This window comes from Dipodomys merriami, unplaced genomic scaffold (genome assembly GCF_024711535.1).
Source record: "Dipodomys merriami isolate MVZ:Mamm:240054 unplaced genomic scaffold, mDipMer1.0.p SCAF_14, whole genome shotgun sequence".
NCBI lineage: Eukaryota > Metazoa > Chordata > Mammalia > Rodentia > Heteromyidae > Dipodomys > Dipodomys merriami.
Genome location: NW_027202715.1, coordinates 40,439,318 through 40,458,959, shown reverse-complemented (window position 1 = coordinate 40,458,959; position 19,642 = coordinate 40,439,318). Strand labels below are relative to the sequence as shown.

Sequence of the window (19,642 nt, the reverse complement as noted above, 5' to 3'; positions counted from 1 at the left end):
ACAAAGAAATAATCTTATAAATGTGTTAGAAACAATTGCATGAAAGAAAAAAAACATTTGAATACATATCTTAGGGTTCATTTCCCTAACATCAACTTAACTGACCTTTTCTGCTTGACTCAGACATATACTAGTTATTGCAAATAAGGGAAACCATGGGACCTGTTTCTTTGGGCCTGGCTTATTTCATTTAATATAATTTTTTCCAAGTCTTTCCATTTCCTAACAAATGGGGCAATGTCATTCTTTCTGATAGAGGCATAGAATTCCATTGTGTATATATACCACATTTTCTTGATCCATTCACCTACTGAGGGGCATCTGGGTTGGTTCCATATCTTAGCTATGGTAAATAAGGCTGCAATAAACATAGTCGTGCTGGTAGCTTTAGTGTGGTCTTGTTTGTGAACATTTGGGTAAATGCCCAAAGTGGGATTGCTGGGTTATAGGGGAGCTCTATGTGGAGTCTTTTGAGGAACCTCCATACTACTTTCCAAAGTGGTTGAACAAGTTTACACTCCCACCAACAATGCAGTAAGGGAACCTTATGTCCACATACCCTCCAGCATCTGTTGTTATTAGAGTTTCTTTTTGGTGTTAAACTTAAGAGTTTGTTAACCAGACGAATGCTTCACCTGATTGGGTGCTTCCTTCATCCTGGGACGTGTGGCCCCATTTGCCTTCCTGGTACACGTGTGGAGGAGTGTATCCATCCCACCACACGTGAGCAGGGCTCCAGCCAAAACATTCACTCGGTCACCTCCACAACAACAACAAAAAGCCTTTGAAACATTCACATTTTCTTCTGTGTTAAAGAAAAAAAAAAGACAAAATTGTGGCCTCCCGTCGTGGTTACTTCAAGCATAATGTGAATTCAGAACAGGATGGTTAGGAAGTTATTTGATTCCTTTCCACCCCCAGCTGCAAACATATTTCCACTCCTTTTCCACCCATGCTGTTCAACCTTGGCTGCACTTTGAATAACCTGGGAGGGGGGGTTAATACCCCAATGCCCACACCACACCCCAGACCAATTAAACCCAAATCTCTGGGCTGAGACCCAGGCATCAGTGTTCTTTAAAGCTCCCAGGGTGATTCCAATATGTGGCCAAGGTTGAAAACCATTGTCCCCTCTGTAACCTGCGGGAACGAGGTCCCAGATGATTCGCATCTTTGATTTCCTCCAGATTAAATTCTCCATCCAAGCGCCATGCCATTTTGCCGAAGGTGTGAACATGCCAGAAGCCCCTGGGAATTTTCTATGGCTGAGTGGAAGGATGAGGGCTGGGTGCCCAAAGGCTGTATTGTTTGTTTTGTTTTAATTCCCCGATTAGTAATGCACAGATCACTGTGCAGATTAGAGGATTATAAAATGCTTTTATATTTTATAGTGACTTGACATCTTAAACCAAAATGTTTAGAAATCCAAGGTTTTCACTGTTAGGTTCTGAGAGTTTTCCATTTGTTCTCAGCTCCAGCATCTATTTTCGTCCAGCTCATTCTCAGCAGCTGGAAACTTTCTGCCTAGCTGTCTGTCAAGGCTGTAGTCTCCTGTCCCTGGCCCTCTTCACTTGGGGACCCTTTTTGCAGGCAGGGATCCCTACCCAGACACTCGTAAATGAGTTCTTTAGGGAATAGCTAACGTGTTTCTGAACAGTTGATTCTACACTGAGGGGCAGGGAAGCCAAATATGCAGGCAGTTCCTGTAGAATGAGAAGAAATGGCCCTTGTCTTCTTTCTCCACACCTCCCAGAAGCTGTGGTTGGTGATGTTAAGAGATAAGAAGTGCAAAGTGCAGATCCAGCTCACCCATCTGGCAAGGTCTGGGCCCTGGATCTGTGTTTTTCTGACTGCCAGGCATCAGGAGACCCAGGGCAGGAAGTGACTCATGCCAGATAACAGGGTCTGGAACACAAAACAACGGGCTGCCAAACGCCAGCCGTCACTTTCATAGACCACCCTCTTTGCTGCTTATCACTGCAAGAATGATTCTGACACTGTACACTTTACCCTTTGACATCTGTGGACCTTGGAGTGGAGCCGGGGACATCTGGGACATCTTATTTTCCACCTTGGAGGATAACCCAGAGCACCTGCTGTTATAGGGGACACTTTATCAAAAGCCAATAAAGTTGAGAAATTTATCTCCTTTGTTTTAACAGATTTCAATCGGTATCTAGGGAGCCATGACCTTAAAGTAATAGAGCTAGTTCAGAGTGTGGCTTAGGGACAGTCTCCCAAATTCACATATGGAAAACCTCTCTGTGCAATGCACACACACACACACACACCCTTCCCTCCTACCTGACTTTCTCTCCCCTCCACCTGCAGACTCCCTGTAAAAGCAATACTTCACACTCCACACTGCCTCCTCCTGTTCCACACAAGTAGGGCAGAGGAAACCTGGTCCCTACCCACAGAGGAGGCATTAAGACAAAACAGACCTGGGGAAGGTTGGGGGGATGGGGAAGGGGGATGGCGTAAAATCCAGGAGTGGAGGTAGTGGTGAGGAAGGAAGGGATAGATTGTATTCTGTATTGTATTCTGATGTGGGACTCTCCTGAAACTCTCAGAGCTGAGAGGGCCACCAAATAGAGCTGCCAGGGCCATCCTAGGAAGTCTGTAGAGGAGGCCATTTGAGACCAAAGGACAAGTTTTAACAGAGGATGTGGTAACTCATTTTGTCTTGGGAGATGACAAGTCATCTCAGAGGTTTGGAATGTAGGCTGCTTTGTAGAGTGAGGGGAAAGGCTACAAAGATACATTGGGGGCAAACCGCAGAACGCCTTGAAATCTAAGCTAACTTGGATTTCCCCTCTATTATGTATGTGTGTATGAGAGAGAGAAAGAGAGATGTGTTTGTTTTGGTGTGTTTGGCCACATATGTGCATGTTTTAAGGTTTTCTGTCTTCGAAGGCAAGGACTAAGCCTGTTATAATTGAATTTGTACAACACAAGTAGGAGATGGGATATGAATATTGCCCCTTAAATCCCACTTGTGAAACTCGGCCATCATGGCACTACTTCCCAATGGGAAGGGGCCATAGTTAACTTCATGCTCAAGCCTCCTGGTTTTTACAGCTGACTCCCAGTGTGCCCTGTGGTTTGAGTGTGATTTGCCCTATGATATGGAGCTTTGGGATGGTTACAGGAACTAATTCTCTTCTCAAACTGCCCCCAGATGAGTTTCTCATCTGTTAGAAGTTCACAGTATCAGTTTCAATCCGGGTTCTTTAGCCAGCCCCTCATTGTGTCCTCCAAGTGTGCTAACTTTGTTTTAAGCCATTAGAAGCACATGGTAGAATCTCCATTATGCCTTGGATCATCACTACACTGATTTGGCTAGAACACAACTCAAATGGTGACCAAACCTAACTCTACAGTGGAAAAGCCTGTCTCCCTAACAATATGCCTATAAAATCCCAGCTCTACCTATGGAACAGAATCCTAATGTGTCCTCTCTCATCCTTTCAATGTCTCCTAAGACAGCAGAAAGAAGGGGGTGGTTGAAGGTGCTGGTGTCAGGAACTTTCTCCTTCCTAGTGAAGAGGCAGGGGAACAGGAAACTTTCTGTCTTTCCTCTTTTACAGCATCCTCTCTAAGCCGGCAGTAGAAGGGGGTGGAGTGTCCTGCCTCATTAGTACTCTTAGAGAGGTTGCTGATCAAATGAAACCCAAGTATTCATTCAGCTACTGTCCTAGGCAACAAGGCACCGAGCCAAGTACTTAATTTTCTTGCAAACGAAGAAAATTGATCGTGAAAACAAGCCACCCTGGCAGACAAAAATGATTTAAGTCTCTCCACCAAGCCAATAAGGGACTCTGCTAAAAAGGAGGCCCACATAATGTGCCCCCTCCCTTCCAGGCAGAGTAGGAGACCCCATGGGGGGAAGCTACTCCTGGGCCTGGTGGGAAGGATAGGCTTTTCCGTAGCTTCTGAGGTTTTCAGTTCGAGTCAAAAGCAGCGAGGTGAGAAGTTTGGGACTCGCTTGAAAGAAAATAACCTTGCCATGACCTTGAGGCAAAAGGTACAGGGATCTAGGGCCCTCTGCCCCAGCCAGTCTGTGATACCCAAGATAGCCTGGTGGCAATTGCTCCGGCAGTTTGAGCCCAGCTTCCTCTCTAAGCTGCCCCAGATGCACAGCAAGAGGGGGGGGGGGCTCGGCCTAGCCCCTCTGACCTGAAACCTGGCTGGGGTGGAGAGAAGGGGAGGGGGGACAGGTGTCCCCTAGACAGGGGCAGTACCTGCTTCCCAGCCCAGCCCGGGGAGGGGCGGGGAGCCTCGGGCCCTACAAAGCACAACGAGGTGCGGCCATGGGGGACCCCAGACCCCCGAGAGCCTGGAGGAGGATCTCGCGGACGCCGCCGGCCCCGCACCCGCGTGGGGACCCTCCCCACAACGGCAGAGGCGCCGGCCGGCACCCCTGCAGAAGCGCGGCGGGGCTTTCGCACTCGTCCCCTTAGTCTTGGGCCCCATTCCAGGCGGGGCCCTGCCAAGTGCACCGCAGTAGGTTTGCGTAAGGATTCGATTGATCTTATGAGTTATTTTTTTTTCTTCCTGAGAAGTCAACCTCGGCGAACACCTCCGGGGCTTCCTGGGACTGGAGTGCGGCGTGGGGACCCCTGGAAGCCTGAGGGTTTCCCTAGGCGCCCCAAGAAGGCTGGCTCTCCAGGAGCCGTTGTGTAGGACAAGAGTGACCTCTAGTGGCGCCCAGGAGAGCGCAGGGAGGGCTGGTGTTCCCGGGGTACCTGCGCACGCGCACGCGCACGCACAGGCGCAAACGCGCAGGGTTCTTCAGTCTCCCTCCCGTCCTCCGCCCCCCTTCCCTCCCCCGTTCCCCCTCCTCCCTTCTTTCTCTCTAACAATCCAGAAGTAGACGAAGATTTGCTGATCATGTGTTAGACTATCTGCACGTTTCAAGTGCAATCCCGATCAAAATTCAGTTTCTGTCCTTCCAAATTGGTCTTCTGCCTACATATTCATACTTGTCTTTTATTGACTACCTGCTTTGTGAGTGGGTGGACGGGCGTCTAAAGGGTAAGACAGGTATATGCTGTCTGTCCTGTGCCGTGGAGAGACTTGACAAATGTCACTGTCCAGTACACCATGAGGCACTGGGTAATCTGGGTATACTTTGGAAGTCAGAGATAGGCAGGCCAAAGGAAGGGGGCAGAGTCTGAGGAAGATTCTAGGAAAGACCCTGAGATTTGGAGAAGTTGTAGGCCAAGAAATGGCAGAGTGAAATGAAAAGGTGTTTGGACATTAGAATGGATAGAAGCCACTAGGACCATCTAGGGGCCAAAGAAGAGGATTTTTTTTTTAAGGGCCTGTTCATAGGAACTTTGGACAATGTTCTCAGAGCAGTCCAAAGTCACTGAACAATTTGGCCAGGGGAATGTCATGATCACATTTCTGTTTGTGTAGGCTCATTCTAAATTTGATGTTAAACTTTGCCTTAAGCTTGCTGTTGGTACAAGCAGCCTGGCTGAAAGTTAATCAAGCCAAAAGGGATCTTAGGGTTCACCTGGTCCATTACCTCTTTGTCCTTTTACAGACATTGAAACCCTAGGATCTGAGTAGGCAAATAACTCTCTAAATGGTTGAGGCAGAATTAGACTGAACCAAATACCAGCTCCCAGACTGTTCCAATTAACACACACACACACACACACACACACACACACACACACACACACACACACACACACACACACATGTCCTCAAAAAGTCTCCCCATAGGCCAGCAAATCAGCTTCAAGATTGGAAAAGGTCAGGCTCATCAGACTTGCAGAAGAGTTAAACCCTTACCTAAATACCCATGGCTATCAAGGCCCATGATAAGACATAGAGACCAGAGATTATAGACAACCAAGGAGAGGAGGCCTGACCCAGCCAGGAAGCTCCCTCAGAGATCTGGGCAGCAGAGGGCTTGATTCCAAATGGACACACCAAATCCCATTTCAAATAACCAATAACACTAAGAAAACAAGTTTAGAAATTAGAATGTCATTCAAACTTTGTAAAAACAGTTGGCGATCAAATGCACTTGTCCTAATATTTGGATAATTTAAATATCCTCAGCAGTTCAGCCAAGCGACAGACTTAAGGAGAAATAATTCAACTGCTACCCAGATCATTGAGCATTTGGTTTGAAGAGTTACGGGTCAGGAAGGAGGTCCCGGCATTTTATGAAAATCTGATAAGAAAGATTTTCAAAGAAAGAAATGTGATCTTGGTGAGCGACACCTGGAACTGGACAGGAAATGGTAGAAAGGTGACCAACAGGCCAGTATTTGAGACCTGGCTTAGCCACTTAGAGCTACATGACCTTGCCTAGGCCACTTAACCTCTCTGACCTTTGTCTCAATAATGAAGTTACAAAAACAGTAACACTGCCTTGCATATCTCACTGGGCTTTTTAGCAATTACTGTGGCTTAGGAGGTGGGTAGGACTGGGTTAAGTGCAGCAGTGCTTCTCTCCGCCCTTCTAATCACAGACTATGTGAGTGGGGGTTTTAGACCCCCTCTGAACATTGATATGCAGATGCTAACACCTAGCCTGAAGGAAAGAAATGAAGAGACACGAATAGTGCTTCAAAAATCAGAGACTTTTAAAACCAGTAATGTGATCATTTGCGAACTTAACAGTATGTTCATAAATGTATATAATTGAAGATTATTGTCATATCTAACATGGTGTGATTTCACTGGGTAACAAGTTAAATATGAAAAAGAATGAGGTGACAAAGCACTCTTTCCATGTTTAAAAGGAAGGAATTTGTAGCTAAGAACAGATGAAGACTTCAAGTCTCACTGAACGGAACTCACAAAATTAACTCCTGCTAGCTTAGCTAAGATCTGATCCTATAGATCTTTTTTAGGAATATTAAAAAAAGCAAAAACCCTAGCAGGAATCAATGGCCTGGTGTCAGATTGGGATAAGGTATCTAGTGAATGACTTGGAGGAGTGGTGAGCCTTCAGATCCTATCTAACATCTCTATCTAAGAGCCAGAGTAATTGGTATATTAATGGAATCTTACAAAGACTCTTGGTGAATCTCTCTGAGCCTCTTCAGAGCTGGAGAGACTAACCCAGGAAGCCCAGAAATAAAAAGAGCCTTAAAAGTCTGTTCACTTATTCAGAATGTATTTAATTCCCTGCTCTGGACCTTTGGGCACTGAGAATTCAATGAGGGACTGAGCAATTATGAGAGAGAAGAGTCCTAGGTAAGTTTGAGGTTAATGACAAGTAGGACTACTAATCTAGCCCATTTAGGAGCGAGAGCAGGCAGAACCTGAGTAGGCTCTTCAAGAGTCCATTACACTTGGTCTGATGGAGGAAGGCTAACTGCCTTCCGGGTGCAGGGAACACCCCCTGCAATGACTGGAAGCCATTGGATTTGGTCCTGTGGGCAAGGATGCTCATCCTGTTCAAGGAAGAGGGTTCCTTGGAAATGCCAGCAAATGGCATGACCTTCCTACATCAGAGTCATTGTCTCTTTTTCAAAGTACATAATAACTCCTTTCTCCCAACCACAAAAGAATCGATGGATAACTTGCATCTTATTCATTCCAACAGTGTCCACTGACATTTTTGTTACGAAAAACAATTTTACTACCCTGTCAAATGACCTTGTGTATTTTAATTTCTACTATACATATCTACTTCACATTGTTTTTAATTCAAAAAAATATTTGCCCTACGTGGAAGACCTTTTTAAAATATTTTTTCTGAAATAACGTTTGTAGATGTATTGATAAACTCTTTAAAATTGCTCTCAACTTACCCTAAGCACACTTCCAAAGTTTATGGTCCACAGTGTGGGGTTGGAGCCCCAGAGAACTGGCAGGGTCTGAGATGAGTGGAAGGGGAGGAGTTGCTGGGGAGTTTGAAGCAGTGTCATGATGGCAGATCACTGTTAACAACGCCACAAGCTAGTTGGGGCATGTTCAGACAGGAAGAGAACTGAGCCGAACTGATCCATAGTGAAACAGAGTTGATGTGACTGAGTGACCCCAGATGTGGCAATAGGAGGAGAAGTCTCAGAAGGCCCCTAGTGTTCTATCTTGAGTGATTGTAGTACTGAAAAATTGTAGCTGCTGGATGAGGTCCTCTGTCTCTAAGGTCTCCAAGAATGAATGCACAGACATGGAGGGAGAAGGAAAGTGGCAAAGGTTCACTGAAGCAGACCTCTAGCTAGATAAGAGGGGTCCCACAGGAGGGTATCACCTCGGGTGGATTGTTCAGGGGTTAATAAGGTCTCACTGGGACATCCCTGGACAGCCTGCAGGCCATATCATTCTCCAGACCCATTCAGATGTTCCGTACCACTTGTATGAGCTCTCCCTGTGGTCATCTCACTCCTCTGACTGGATTTCTGTTCCAGTACAAACCTGGCTCCAATCAGTTGACTGTCCACACGCTTGCAAGCCTTCCAGGAGCAGTCACCCATGATGTGATGCGTCCTGGGCTACTACTCAAAGCCATGCTGAGGAATGTGGCATCTCTATGCCTTGAGATGGCTCTCAACTAGATAAACAGGAGTGCCATCATGGATTGTGTGTAGGGGCTGTGTGTGTGTGTGTGTGTGTGTCTGTGTGTGTGTGTGTGTGTGTGTGTGTGTGTGTCTGTGTAAACTCAGGGCATGGGCACTGTCTCTGAGCTTCTTTTGCTCAAGAGTAGCATTCTACCACTTCAGCTATAGCTCTACTTCCAGCTTTTTTTGATAGTTTAGTGGAAATAAGACACTCACAGACTTTCCTGCCTAGGCTGGCTTCGAACTGAGATCCTTAGATCTCAGCCTTCTGAGTAGCTAGGATTATGGATATAAGCCACCAATTCACAGTCCATCACAGATTTTTTTTTTTTAAAAAAAGCAGAGATAGGTACATGGTTGGAGAAGATTGAATTGCATCCTGTGACTCATGAGTTCCTTGAGGGTTGCCAAGTGGAAATGTGTAAGTCTAGAAGAAGGATCTAGGCTAGAGATGGGCTTTGGGAAGCATGGATCTGAAGGTAAGAATCAGGTGTGGGTGGAGGCCATAGCACCCAGGGAGAAGAGAATCCAAGTGCAAAGCATAGGGGAACTTCCATGCCTGAGAGTCAGGTGGTGGGGTGAATGATTCCTCCTCAACAGGAAACCACAGGCAGAAATGGAAGTCAGCCTGGGAAGAGAGCAGTCATGAGGGAAAGGGAGGGAAGGTTTTCAGGAGGCAGCCATGAAGAACACCTGCCCCACAGAGCAGTCATGTCTGATAAGGACCCAAAAATATATCTGTCCACAAGGACCACAAAAAAAAATGAGCAACAAAATCCCATCCCTTGCTTACCTAGTTCTTTAAGCTTATAAAGCACTGTCGTATTCTTAGCTCATCTCATTCACACCACAGCTTATGTAACATTCTTACAGATGCTAAAGCTGCAGGGCCATGAGGTTAAGGGATTTGCTAAAGGCATCAAGCAAGCTAGAGTTCAAGATTGCAGCCCAATGTCTTGACTATGCTTCCTGGATCCTAACTCCAGTTAAGAGTTCAAACCAACCAATGAGGACATCCAAATAGAACCTGTTCCAGGATAGCTGCTTGTTACTGGCAAGCTTTCAAAAGGGTTACTTATCACACATCGTTTTGTACTTTCTAGAATCGAAAGATGTCAGCCTTCTGGGGTCATCTTATTCTAAAACCCATTGCCTAATTCCTTACACCTAGCTCTGTATGTAAGAGAGACAATTGAAGGTTGGCAAGCAGAGGAATTATATAAGTTTGAGTATGTGCTGGAAAGGTTAATTGGTATCACTGAACTTTATATTTGACTATGCTTATGTCTGGTTGTGGGATTCTTACATCACCTGAAACAAAATAATGAAAACACACTGTGGAGACACAAGCTGTCTGGGATTGTTTTACAACTGAGTCCTTCCTCCTTTCCTTTCATCCTACCCTGAGAAGCAAACTGTGTTCACCAGGGAGGCAGCAAAAGCTTCCTGACATTTGAAAGCCAAAGCTCCTTGCATATTAGATGAGGTCAATGCTCAGATCACATTCTCCCATCGCCCCTGTACCATCCAGAGCAGGCCTGGCTATGCATCTAGGCGTTTCCTGCTTGTTCCGCTGTTCCTCAGTCATTTTAACAAGAGGGAGATGCTCCCTCTCTCCCAGTCAGATCTGGACCCGCCCAAGCTTATCCATGTGGGACCGAGCCCGGAGCTCTTCTCTGCCTAGCTCTCCTTTGGGAACCATTTCCAACATACTTATCTCTGGGAATTCACCACTCTATTGGGTATGAGTCTGGTGTTCTCCCTCCCGCACCCTCCTCAGCACAGAAGGTACAGCAAACAAAAACCTCCATTTCCTTTTATGACATTTTTCTCTCCTTACAGCTCAGAGGTTAGGCAAAACACAAAGACAGTCATCACCAGGCAAGCCTGATTTTCAGAGGCGACATTACAACCTTATTTCCACCTGGTGGCTTGATTTGGGCCGTTTCTACTGGCTCATAAAACTGGCCTTCCCCTGGGTGCATCTGGAATAGCTGGGAAGTCTGGAGTCAGTACCAGATACATCATTTCTCTTTTCTCTCATGGCATGCTATGGATATGATCCCCCTTCTCTAGCTGAGAATATCTAGTTCTACAAAAAGATTGGAAGCAAGCAGAGGAGGTGGACTGTGATCTCACATACCAACTTTATCACCCTCTTTGTTATGTTGCAAAAGTGAGAAAACATCTGTTAAATATTAAATACAAAATGCATTCTTAGATTTGAAAAAGCCGAGTTGTTAGCTAAGTCTCTGTCCCCTTTCAGAATAACCTTAGGCAGGTGACAGGTCTCTCATCTTTCAAATCTGTCCAGGAAAAATGCAAGTAAATGAGATGGGAAGTTCCTGAAACCCTTGAAAGCCTGTGCATCCTGGGGAAACCTCTGTCAAGGTAGTGAAGTCTGCCTGAGCAGCAAGTATGACTTTACAGCTTCGGGGAAAATTCCCCGCTTCCATATCAGAGTCTTTTCACTGGCCTATATTAGGCAGCTATGGGAACAGAATCCCTAGATTCAAATCCTGGCTTCTAGACCTTAGCCAAGTCACTTAGCTGCTCAAAGTAAACATGGGGATAGTAGTAGTTCCTTGCCTTAGAAGCTTGTCAGGATATAGGATGAATTCTGACAGTGAAGCAGGTAAGTCAGTGTCTGGGAAGAGCCAGTGGCAGTAAATGCTGATTGAGCCAGTCTGCTAATAGTGCACTCAACTTCCTAGCTACTCAGAAAGTTGAGATCTGAGGAGCAGAGATTGAAGCTAGCCTGGACAGAAAACTCCTTGAGATTCTTTTCTCCAATTTGTTATCAAAAAGCCAGAAATGGAGGTGTGTTTTAAGTTGGTAGAACTCTAGCCTTGAGCAAAAAAGCCAAGAGAGAACTTGAGATCCTGAGTTCAAGTTCTAGTACCAGAATTTATAGATAGATAGGCAGATAGATAGATAGATAGATAGATAGATAGATAGATAGATAGATAGATAGATAGATAGATGAATCCTGAGTTCAAGTTCCAGAACCAACAAGCATAGATAGACAGATAAATAGATAGATAGATAGATAGATAGATAGATAGATAGATAGATAGATAGATAGATAGACCAACAGACAGACATATTAATAGACAGGTAGGTGATAGATAGGTTGGACACTTATCATATAGAGTAGATGGATAGGCAAGCCAGGGCTGACCAGACTTTCGTTGTCATGTTGCCTGGATAATATGATAATGAGTCCTATACTGGTTACTTTTTTCTTCTCCCCATTATAGGTCAGTGCAGCTGAATGGCCAGCCCTTAGTGATGGTGGATGATGGGACCCTCCCAGAACTGAAGCCCCGCCCCCTGCGGGCTGGCCGGACATTGGTCATCCCTCCAGTCACCATGGGTTTTTATGTGGTCAAGAATGTCAATGCTCTGGCCTGCCGCTACCGATAAACCACCTTCCACTCACAAGTTCCTGGTGGGCCTGCTGGACTGCCTTCTACTCTTCCACCCTCATAGTACCCTGACTTTTCAGACATCTTAGTAACCAGCCTCTTCGGCCCCATACTGCTGAAGTCAACATAGACTCACCCTCCAGAGAGGCTAAATGTCATAGTGTGAGCTTAGCCTAGGTAAATCCCTAAGGAAAATGTAGACACCACGTGTTCCTATATAGGATAAAGGTCTGTGTCTAGAGCTGTATGCTTCCATTTACACACACACCATGCAAAACAAGCAGACAGCACACAAATGCTCCCCCCCAAAACCTCACATGATCCTGGTCACACAAGGTTGTGTCTAACTCCACAACTCCAAACCTTAGCCTGCTGTTGCCCTCAACAGAGGAGGAAGGAAACCCCAGGAGGACCTGCAAGAACCTAATCCAATTCTAACTCCCTTTCCTTCGTCTTGTTTCCTGCTGCTGCCCTGGGTTTCCTGACACCTCTCTTCCCATAGGGGAGCAAATGGGTGAGTCAGCTGTGGCCTGCTGCGTGAACTGTTTAGGTAATTTCCTGGCTGATGTATGTGTGAGTGCATGCATCTGGGGTTCTGACAGTGGCATCCATCACTGGCTATTCCTTTGGGAAGCGGGTACTTCAAAAGTAGAATTGCAATCATACTCCAGATTTTGTAAGAAGGCTCTATTCTTCTGTGAATCTGGAATCCCCAAGACTTGGAATGGGAGTCAGGTAACAGTATTCATTTGAATGGAGAATAATGTATTAGGTACCACAAAAAGCAACCAGAATTCTTTGTGTTACCAGGAAGGAAAGAGTTGTAGTACAAAGAGAAAGCAGAGAAAGCACACAGAAACATCAAATGCATACATACTCTCTTACACACACACACATATACACACACACACACACACATACACATACAATGGCAAATTAGACCTGCCCTGCCACACTGAGAGAATATTAGGGGCCTGAAAAGATACGCCTTTAGTTGTTAGGCTAACCAAAAGTCATTGAAAAGGTGTGTATCATAAGTCATCACTGTAAGACACACAGAATCTAGCCTTTCTTCCTCTTCCCACATAACTAAGTCTCTCTGTGGCATTTCCTGAGCAGGAATCCAATGGAGGCATTAAAGATAACCAGGTACTTTCTATGGCAGACCTGCTTACTTTTACACAGAGCACAGCTCTCAGCTCTACTGGGGGAGGACTGAGAAATTGGAGACAGCTCTGATGGCAAAACTGCAGAACGGTAGATGGAAAGCATCTGAGTTGAGCGGGTGTAATACCCTTACATCAAGCATGATTTAAGGCTCCTGATGAAGTCCATGGTGTGATTCCAGGGGTGTGTGGGTCTTTGCAAACAAGCACAGCTGCAATGACATTCTTCTCTGTGAATCCAAATGTCCTCGGGATAGATGACATGAATTGTGCTTTTCTTAAATGGAGGAAATAATTAACTACAGTGGGTTTCCATTAAGCAGCAACACGACTTGGTAAAAGAATAGGACTGAAGTGGGAGCAACAGACCGAGAAAGGCCTGCAATACCCCAGGAGTGAGGACTTGGATTAAGCCCACAAAATGAGATACGAGTACTTTTAGATGAGCCAGACAGTAGAGAGTTCACAGCTGGGAGAACTGGGAATTTGAGAGAGGGAAGCCAACTGGCTGATTTTGTGTATAAGGAAGGTGGCAAACTCAGGTTTTGGCGTGCTTATTAGGCACAAGAGGAACAGTACATGGTAGGTATACTAGAACAAGAAGAAAAGAGAGGACCGAGACCAAGCTGGAGCCAGTCAGTGGCTGTGCTCAGCATGGAAGCATCTGGAGAAAGAGGAGCAGCCCCCAAAACAGCACCCCCGCCAGCAAGGCTGCAAAGGTGGACTCCTTTCTCAGGAATGAGGCACCTCCTACCCAAGCTTTAGCTTTGAGAGGATAGGGAAGAAAAATATTAAGACTGGAGGCAGGAAGATGGAGGGAAAAGAAGAGATGGAGGGATAGGCCAACACGAGCACAGGAAAGAGAAATGAGACAAAATTGTTTCCCCAAATTTTGTCCAGACATCAAATCACTAGTATCTATACATGAGCAGGTGCTCATGGGTCCCTAATGGCCGGGCCTTGGACTGACTTGCTTTGCATACATAGCAGCGCCATGATAGAGTTACTACTGTCATCACCTTTTCTCCTACGAGGTACAAAGAGGATCTTTAGCTTGCCCAGAGAAATGGGTTATTGACCCTTTATCCACCAAGCTCAGGGGCCACCCAAGTCCCAGACTCCCTGCTTTACCTGAAAGCTTCTGCTCACTCAGCACAGCCAAGACTTCCACAGCCCCATCCACACACATTTCCTGTATGTAAGGGTTGATTCTTCACTAAACCTGGCAGAATATAGATGATTCCTGCTTCTTTTTGTCTTTCTCTGTGTATTCAATGCTGCACCCAAGAGGCTTACATTTTGTTGACTCTTTAGTTAATCAAAGGGAAAGCAGGAAGCACTGATATTTATCTTGTGAGTCCTGCAGTTCTAACTTCACAACCATCTCATGGAAGAACTATTTCCATTGCTCCAAGGATGCCATCATACTCCACAGTGATTTTAGCACATCTGTCTTGATGCCCTTTGGCATGCAGAGGAGGGGGAGGTTACTAAAGCAACAGCAATTCCTTTTTACAGGGCTTCACCTGTCACAGGTACCCCAAAAGACAGCATGTAGCAAACAGAGCATGACAAATTACAGCAGGGGAGCCGCTGGTGCGGGGCCTGAGAAGCTCAGAGAGCTCATCCAGGCCCGTCTTCCCTCCTTGTGCAAACCACAGCTGGGATCATCTGAGTCTTAAGCACTGCTTTATTTTAAACCCAAGAATGAGCTTGAGAAAATGCTTATTGAGAGACTAATAATGCATAATGAGAAGTCTGTGCCTTTTCATGGAGATAGTTTTCTGCTCCTCTTGCCTCTAGGAATGATTTTCTTTCTCATTTCTTATCACAAAGGCTCAGAATAAATTCTCATTGTTATTTGGAGAGAAAATCCCCATTCTTCTAGTGCCCTGACAAAACCTGCCCCTGGAGAATATTAACATTATCTCTGGCTGAACAAAAGCTGAGGGGAAAAAAAACCCACCACAATCAGACACCTGGAAGACTAAGGCCTTGGACTCCCACCCTCTCCTGGGTTTGGGGGCTGCCTCCAGGCAGATGGACCCCAAGCTCTGCATACATACCCAGGTAGGATAGAGGTGACCAACAGGTTTTACCTACTCCCAGCACTAGGGGCTGGAAACCACTGAGCATCCACAAGCTGTGGGCCAGGCCTGGCTAGCATCTGCCAGTGTGTCTTTTTGTCTGGTTTCCTCCCTGGGAGTCCATGGACCCTGGTTTTCTTTCTGAAAACTTAGGGTCAATGCTGAATCTTCAGCAGCAAAGGCGAACCAGCTAGATTCCTGTAAAACAGAGGAGTAAGGAGTTGATTTTAACCAGAATAACAGCAATATGTGTGATCTGAGAAGTCAAGGGAAGGAATGGCATAAACACTTACCTGACCTGGTTTTTTCCATTTCTATCTCTCTCCAAACTCGATTCAACTAGCCCAGTCTGGACACTGTAATAGCTCTTTCCCCACTAACATACTCTCCAGTTCCACAGCCTCCACTCTATCAGACGCTCTGTCCCCATCAGGGAGCCCAGGAAGTCTGCTGTGCTTAGATAGAGCACAATTTCCACTGTAGAATTATTTGTGATCTTTGCTTATGAGGCACCACAGTGGAAGGGAAGATCGTAAGTACTTTGCAGAGAGACAATGCTAACATGCGCAAATTTATGAGAGGACCCAAACATAAAGAGCATTAGGACCCCTCTTGTGAGTTCCTCTAACAATGACACAGAGGCTTCTGGACCTTCCTTTGTTTATCCAATGCCTTCTCATCAGACACATTAGGTAACCCTCAAGTCCATCCAGGAAGTCCAGTGAATTTAGATCCCATTACAGATGAGGAAGGAACCTACCCATTGTCTTCCAGACAGAGTGGCAGGACTACAGTTTGGACTAAGGTCACTGAAATCCCAGAGTCTTCTCTGATGGCATGCTGTTGTCTCTCCTTTTAGTGACAATCATCACCCATTCCTTATCTCTATGTTGCCCAGCTTTCTTAATGTCCCATGTGGTTCCCATAGAGAAACTTTGCATGATCTCTAGTTACGAAGGACCCAAGTAGCAGCTCTGATGAGAAGGAAATAGGGCTGTGACTAGCCCACCAGTGGCTCTGCATTGCTGTAGACATCCTACAGATGTGGGACCACTCCCACCCTGAGGTAATCATTCTTGGTATTTCTGGGTCCTAGGAGGTAAGTGGTAAGGTGGATATCACCTACATACCACATTCACTCTCCTCTCCTGCTACCATTAGAAGTTTGGAAGTCTCTCCATCTTCCCAAACCAAACAACAAATCCATCAGTCAGCACTCTAGGGGTGGTCTTTGCACATACCACTCTAGAACAAGAAAGTAGAAGTACAAGAGGCCCACTGCATTGGTACTGCTTCCTGCCAAACAGTCTTGAGTTCCAGAAACGTTTGCGAGGAGCTGACAGAATTCCATGTGACTGGCTCGTGAATCAACCCACCATTTCCACGAGCCAGCAGAGGAAATGGTGGGGGGGGGCCTTGAGGCAGCCCACACCAGGCACTATTATTAAGCCCATGTCATCTTACTATTCTTTGGGAAAATGTCCTAGGAGTCCTTTTCAAGTTGTAAATGTTATACGATAAATTATATTTTTTGGAAGAAGAAGAAAAAGAAACCTTTTGTTTTATTCATCTGGAAGTTGGCAAAAAATGAGGGTAGGAATACCTCCAAGGAAAAGTTTTGTCTCTGTTCAGGGGATTTTTAACAAGTGTTAATATTTCCTTCCAGAAAACAGTTTACAGTATGGTTTATTTGAGTCTGGTGATTGCAGGGAGTTTGGGTCCGTGGGGTAGTCTATATTTTGAGGTAATGTTTTGTAAGTAATAAAATGTGACTACTCTTAAGTTTCTGTTCTCTGGCTGTTTTGTGGGAAGAAGGGGGCAACTTTCACACACTCTACACCTTGACCTTAAAACTGACTGCTGAGCTGGGCGCTGATGGCTCATGCTTGTAATCCTAGCTACTCAGGAGGCTGAGATCTGAGGATCACGGTTCAAAGCCAGCCCAGGCAGGAAAGTCCATAAGACTGGTATCGCCAATAAACCAACAGAAAACCAGAAGTAGCGCTGTGGTTCAAGTGGTTGAGTGCTAGCCTTGAGCTGAAGAGCTGAGGGACAGCACCCAGGCCCAGAGTTCAAGCCCCATGACCACTACCAACAACAACAAAGACTGCTGGATGAACTAACACTTGCTGAGCTTCTTTGACTTCAGGGTACACTGTCTTCTTCTTCTGCCTGACCAGCTCTAATTCAACTATTCTACGGAGATGTGAAATGTTGTGTCATTGATTGTACTGGATAAAGGTAACTATTCACAAGGCAACAGGTGAACCCCAGAATCTCATGCCACATGAGGTTCAGTTGGTGGTAGAGGGAAAGAGACCGGTGGCTCTATCCCATGTAGTTATATTTCCATCTAGATTAATGGAGACTTTCTGCCATCTTTGGTACTTCCCTCCAAGGCTCCTATGGGCATCAGCATACAGTTGAGTGAGTGAAACACACACATATACATACACAGAGGGTGTGGGGAGAGGTGAGTAAGGGGCCTGACCTGGAACTGGTAATAAAACCTTTCCATTCAGTTCCATTGGCCAGAAATTAGTCACATGGTCTCACCTGAATACTGAAGTCCTAACAACTATATTTCATGGAAAAGGAGAACTAACTTTGATGGATGCGAGGAGCTGGAAAATGAATCAATGGTGTGGCGTCCCTCCAAAGCTAATTTGCTATACAGTGATTATTAGAGTTTGAATGTAGTGCTATCTAAATCCACAGGACTTCATACACTCCTAAAGCTCTGAAGGGAGCTGTTGTCTATCTACCCGCTCCTTCTTAAGTTCTGACTTTCCGCTACCTATTTGTCTGATTTGTCTGATTTTTATCAGAAAACTATTGCTGTGTCCTTGCACGGCTACCCAAGTAGGGTAGAAGTCTAGAAGAGGCTGCACCCTCTTCTAGACAGGCTAAAAATATAATTTGAAACCACAAAGAAGAAACTGGTTCATAGACATTGAAGAATCTGAGGCCACAACTCCAGACCAAATGAACAGGCATACCCAGAGATCATCGCAGTGTTATCCCATTGATTCTGTACACTTCAGAGGAAAAGTCACTCAATCTCTCTGGCCCTCAGTGTCCTTATCTGTAAAAAGAAGAGTTTGATTCAGTGGACTCCAAAGTTACCTGAGCCTGCTTGTGGCCCAATTCTATGTCAGATGGTTACTGTTATGTCTCTATTTCCTCCTCATGTAGATTTATATATTAGATGCAGAATAAGTCTCTATGAAAGAAAGAAAAAGAAAAGGTAACCCATGTGTGGGGGTTCATGCTTGTAACCCTAGACATTTAGGAGGCAAAGACTGTGGTTCTCAACCAGCCTAAGCAAAAAGTTAAGGAGACCCCATCTTAACCAAGCTGGGTGCAGTGGTGTATACTTGTCATCCTATCTATTATCTATACAGAAAGGCAAATAGGAGGAACCAGGACCAAGCCAACATGGACATAAACACTAGGGCCTATCTGAAAAATAACCAGAGCAGAAAGGGCTAGGTTGTGGCTCAAATGGTCAGTGCAGCTTGGCTAGCAAACATGAGGTCCTGAGTTAAAATCCTACCATTAAAAAGATATGAACAAACCAAAAATGAACAAACAAAAAACTCAGAAAAGATAAAGCTGCATGCTGGCAAAAGGAGGAAGAGGATGAAGATGAGGAGGAGGAGGAGGAGAGGAGGAGGAGGAAGAGGAGGAGGAGAGCAGAAAGATCTGATAAAGGAACTTGTATCCAAATATACAAAGAAATTGTAAAATGTACATCCATGTTGGAAAATGGCTCCAAATTTAAACATACACATACCACACAATTTCATCCACTAGTGAAATAAAACACTGAACCACCTTACACCCAAAAATGACAAGTGTTAATGAGGAAGTGTAGAAACATGAACCTTCGTGCACTATGATGCACACATTGAGGAAAGTATGGATTTTCTTTAAAAAAAAAAAAAAAACTAAACATAGAATTACCATGAAAACCAGGGTCTCAGAGAGAAGTTGCCACCCCCATGTTCACAATCAGAATGGAAAAGCAAAATGTGATATGCATACAACAGAATATTATTCTGATTTTAAAAGGGCAATTCTGACAAATGATACAACATAAACAAACCTTGTGGATCTGATACTTAGTTAAGTAAATTACTTAGAAAAAGACAAATACTGTATAAGTCCCATTGCTATGAGGTACTTAACACCATTGAGACAGAAAGTAGCAGAGTGGTCGCCAGGGGCTGGGGAGGGGAGAAATGGGAATTACTGTTTAATGGATGCAGGCTTTCAATTCCACAAGAGGAAAAGGATTATGGACATAGATGGTGGTAATGGTATACATTATGAATTTACTTAATTCCATGTAACTGGATACCTAAAAATGAGTGAGCTGAAAATTTTGTTATGTGAATTCTACCAGCACCCAAAAATATTTG

At 45.1% G+C, this 19,642-nt stretch overlaps 1 protein-coding gene across 1 annotated transcript in view; it reads left to right on the top strand.

Moving 5' to 3' along the window:
* The window catches only part of LOC138826204 (inactive heparanase-2), a 460,635-nt gene extending 443,679 nt beyond the window's left edge, over positions 1-16,956 (top strand). Inside the window, exon 12 of the mRNA XM_070021377.1 lies at positions 11,798-16,956. Within this exon, the coding sequence (XP_069877478.1) occupies positions 11,798-11,963 (166 nt within the window). The 3' untranslated portion in view covers positions 11,964-16,956. The remainder of the gene's footprint in view (positions 1-11,797) is intronic.
* Positions 16,957-19,642: the final 2,686 nt, after the last annotated feature.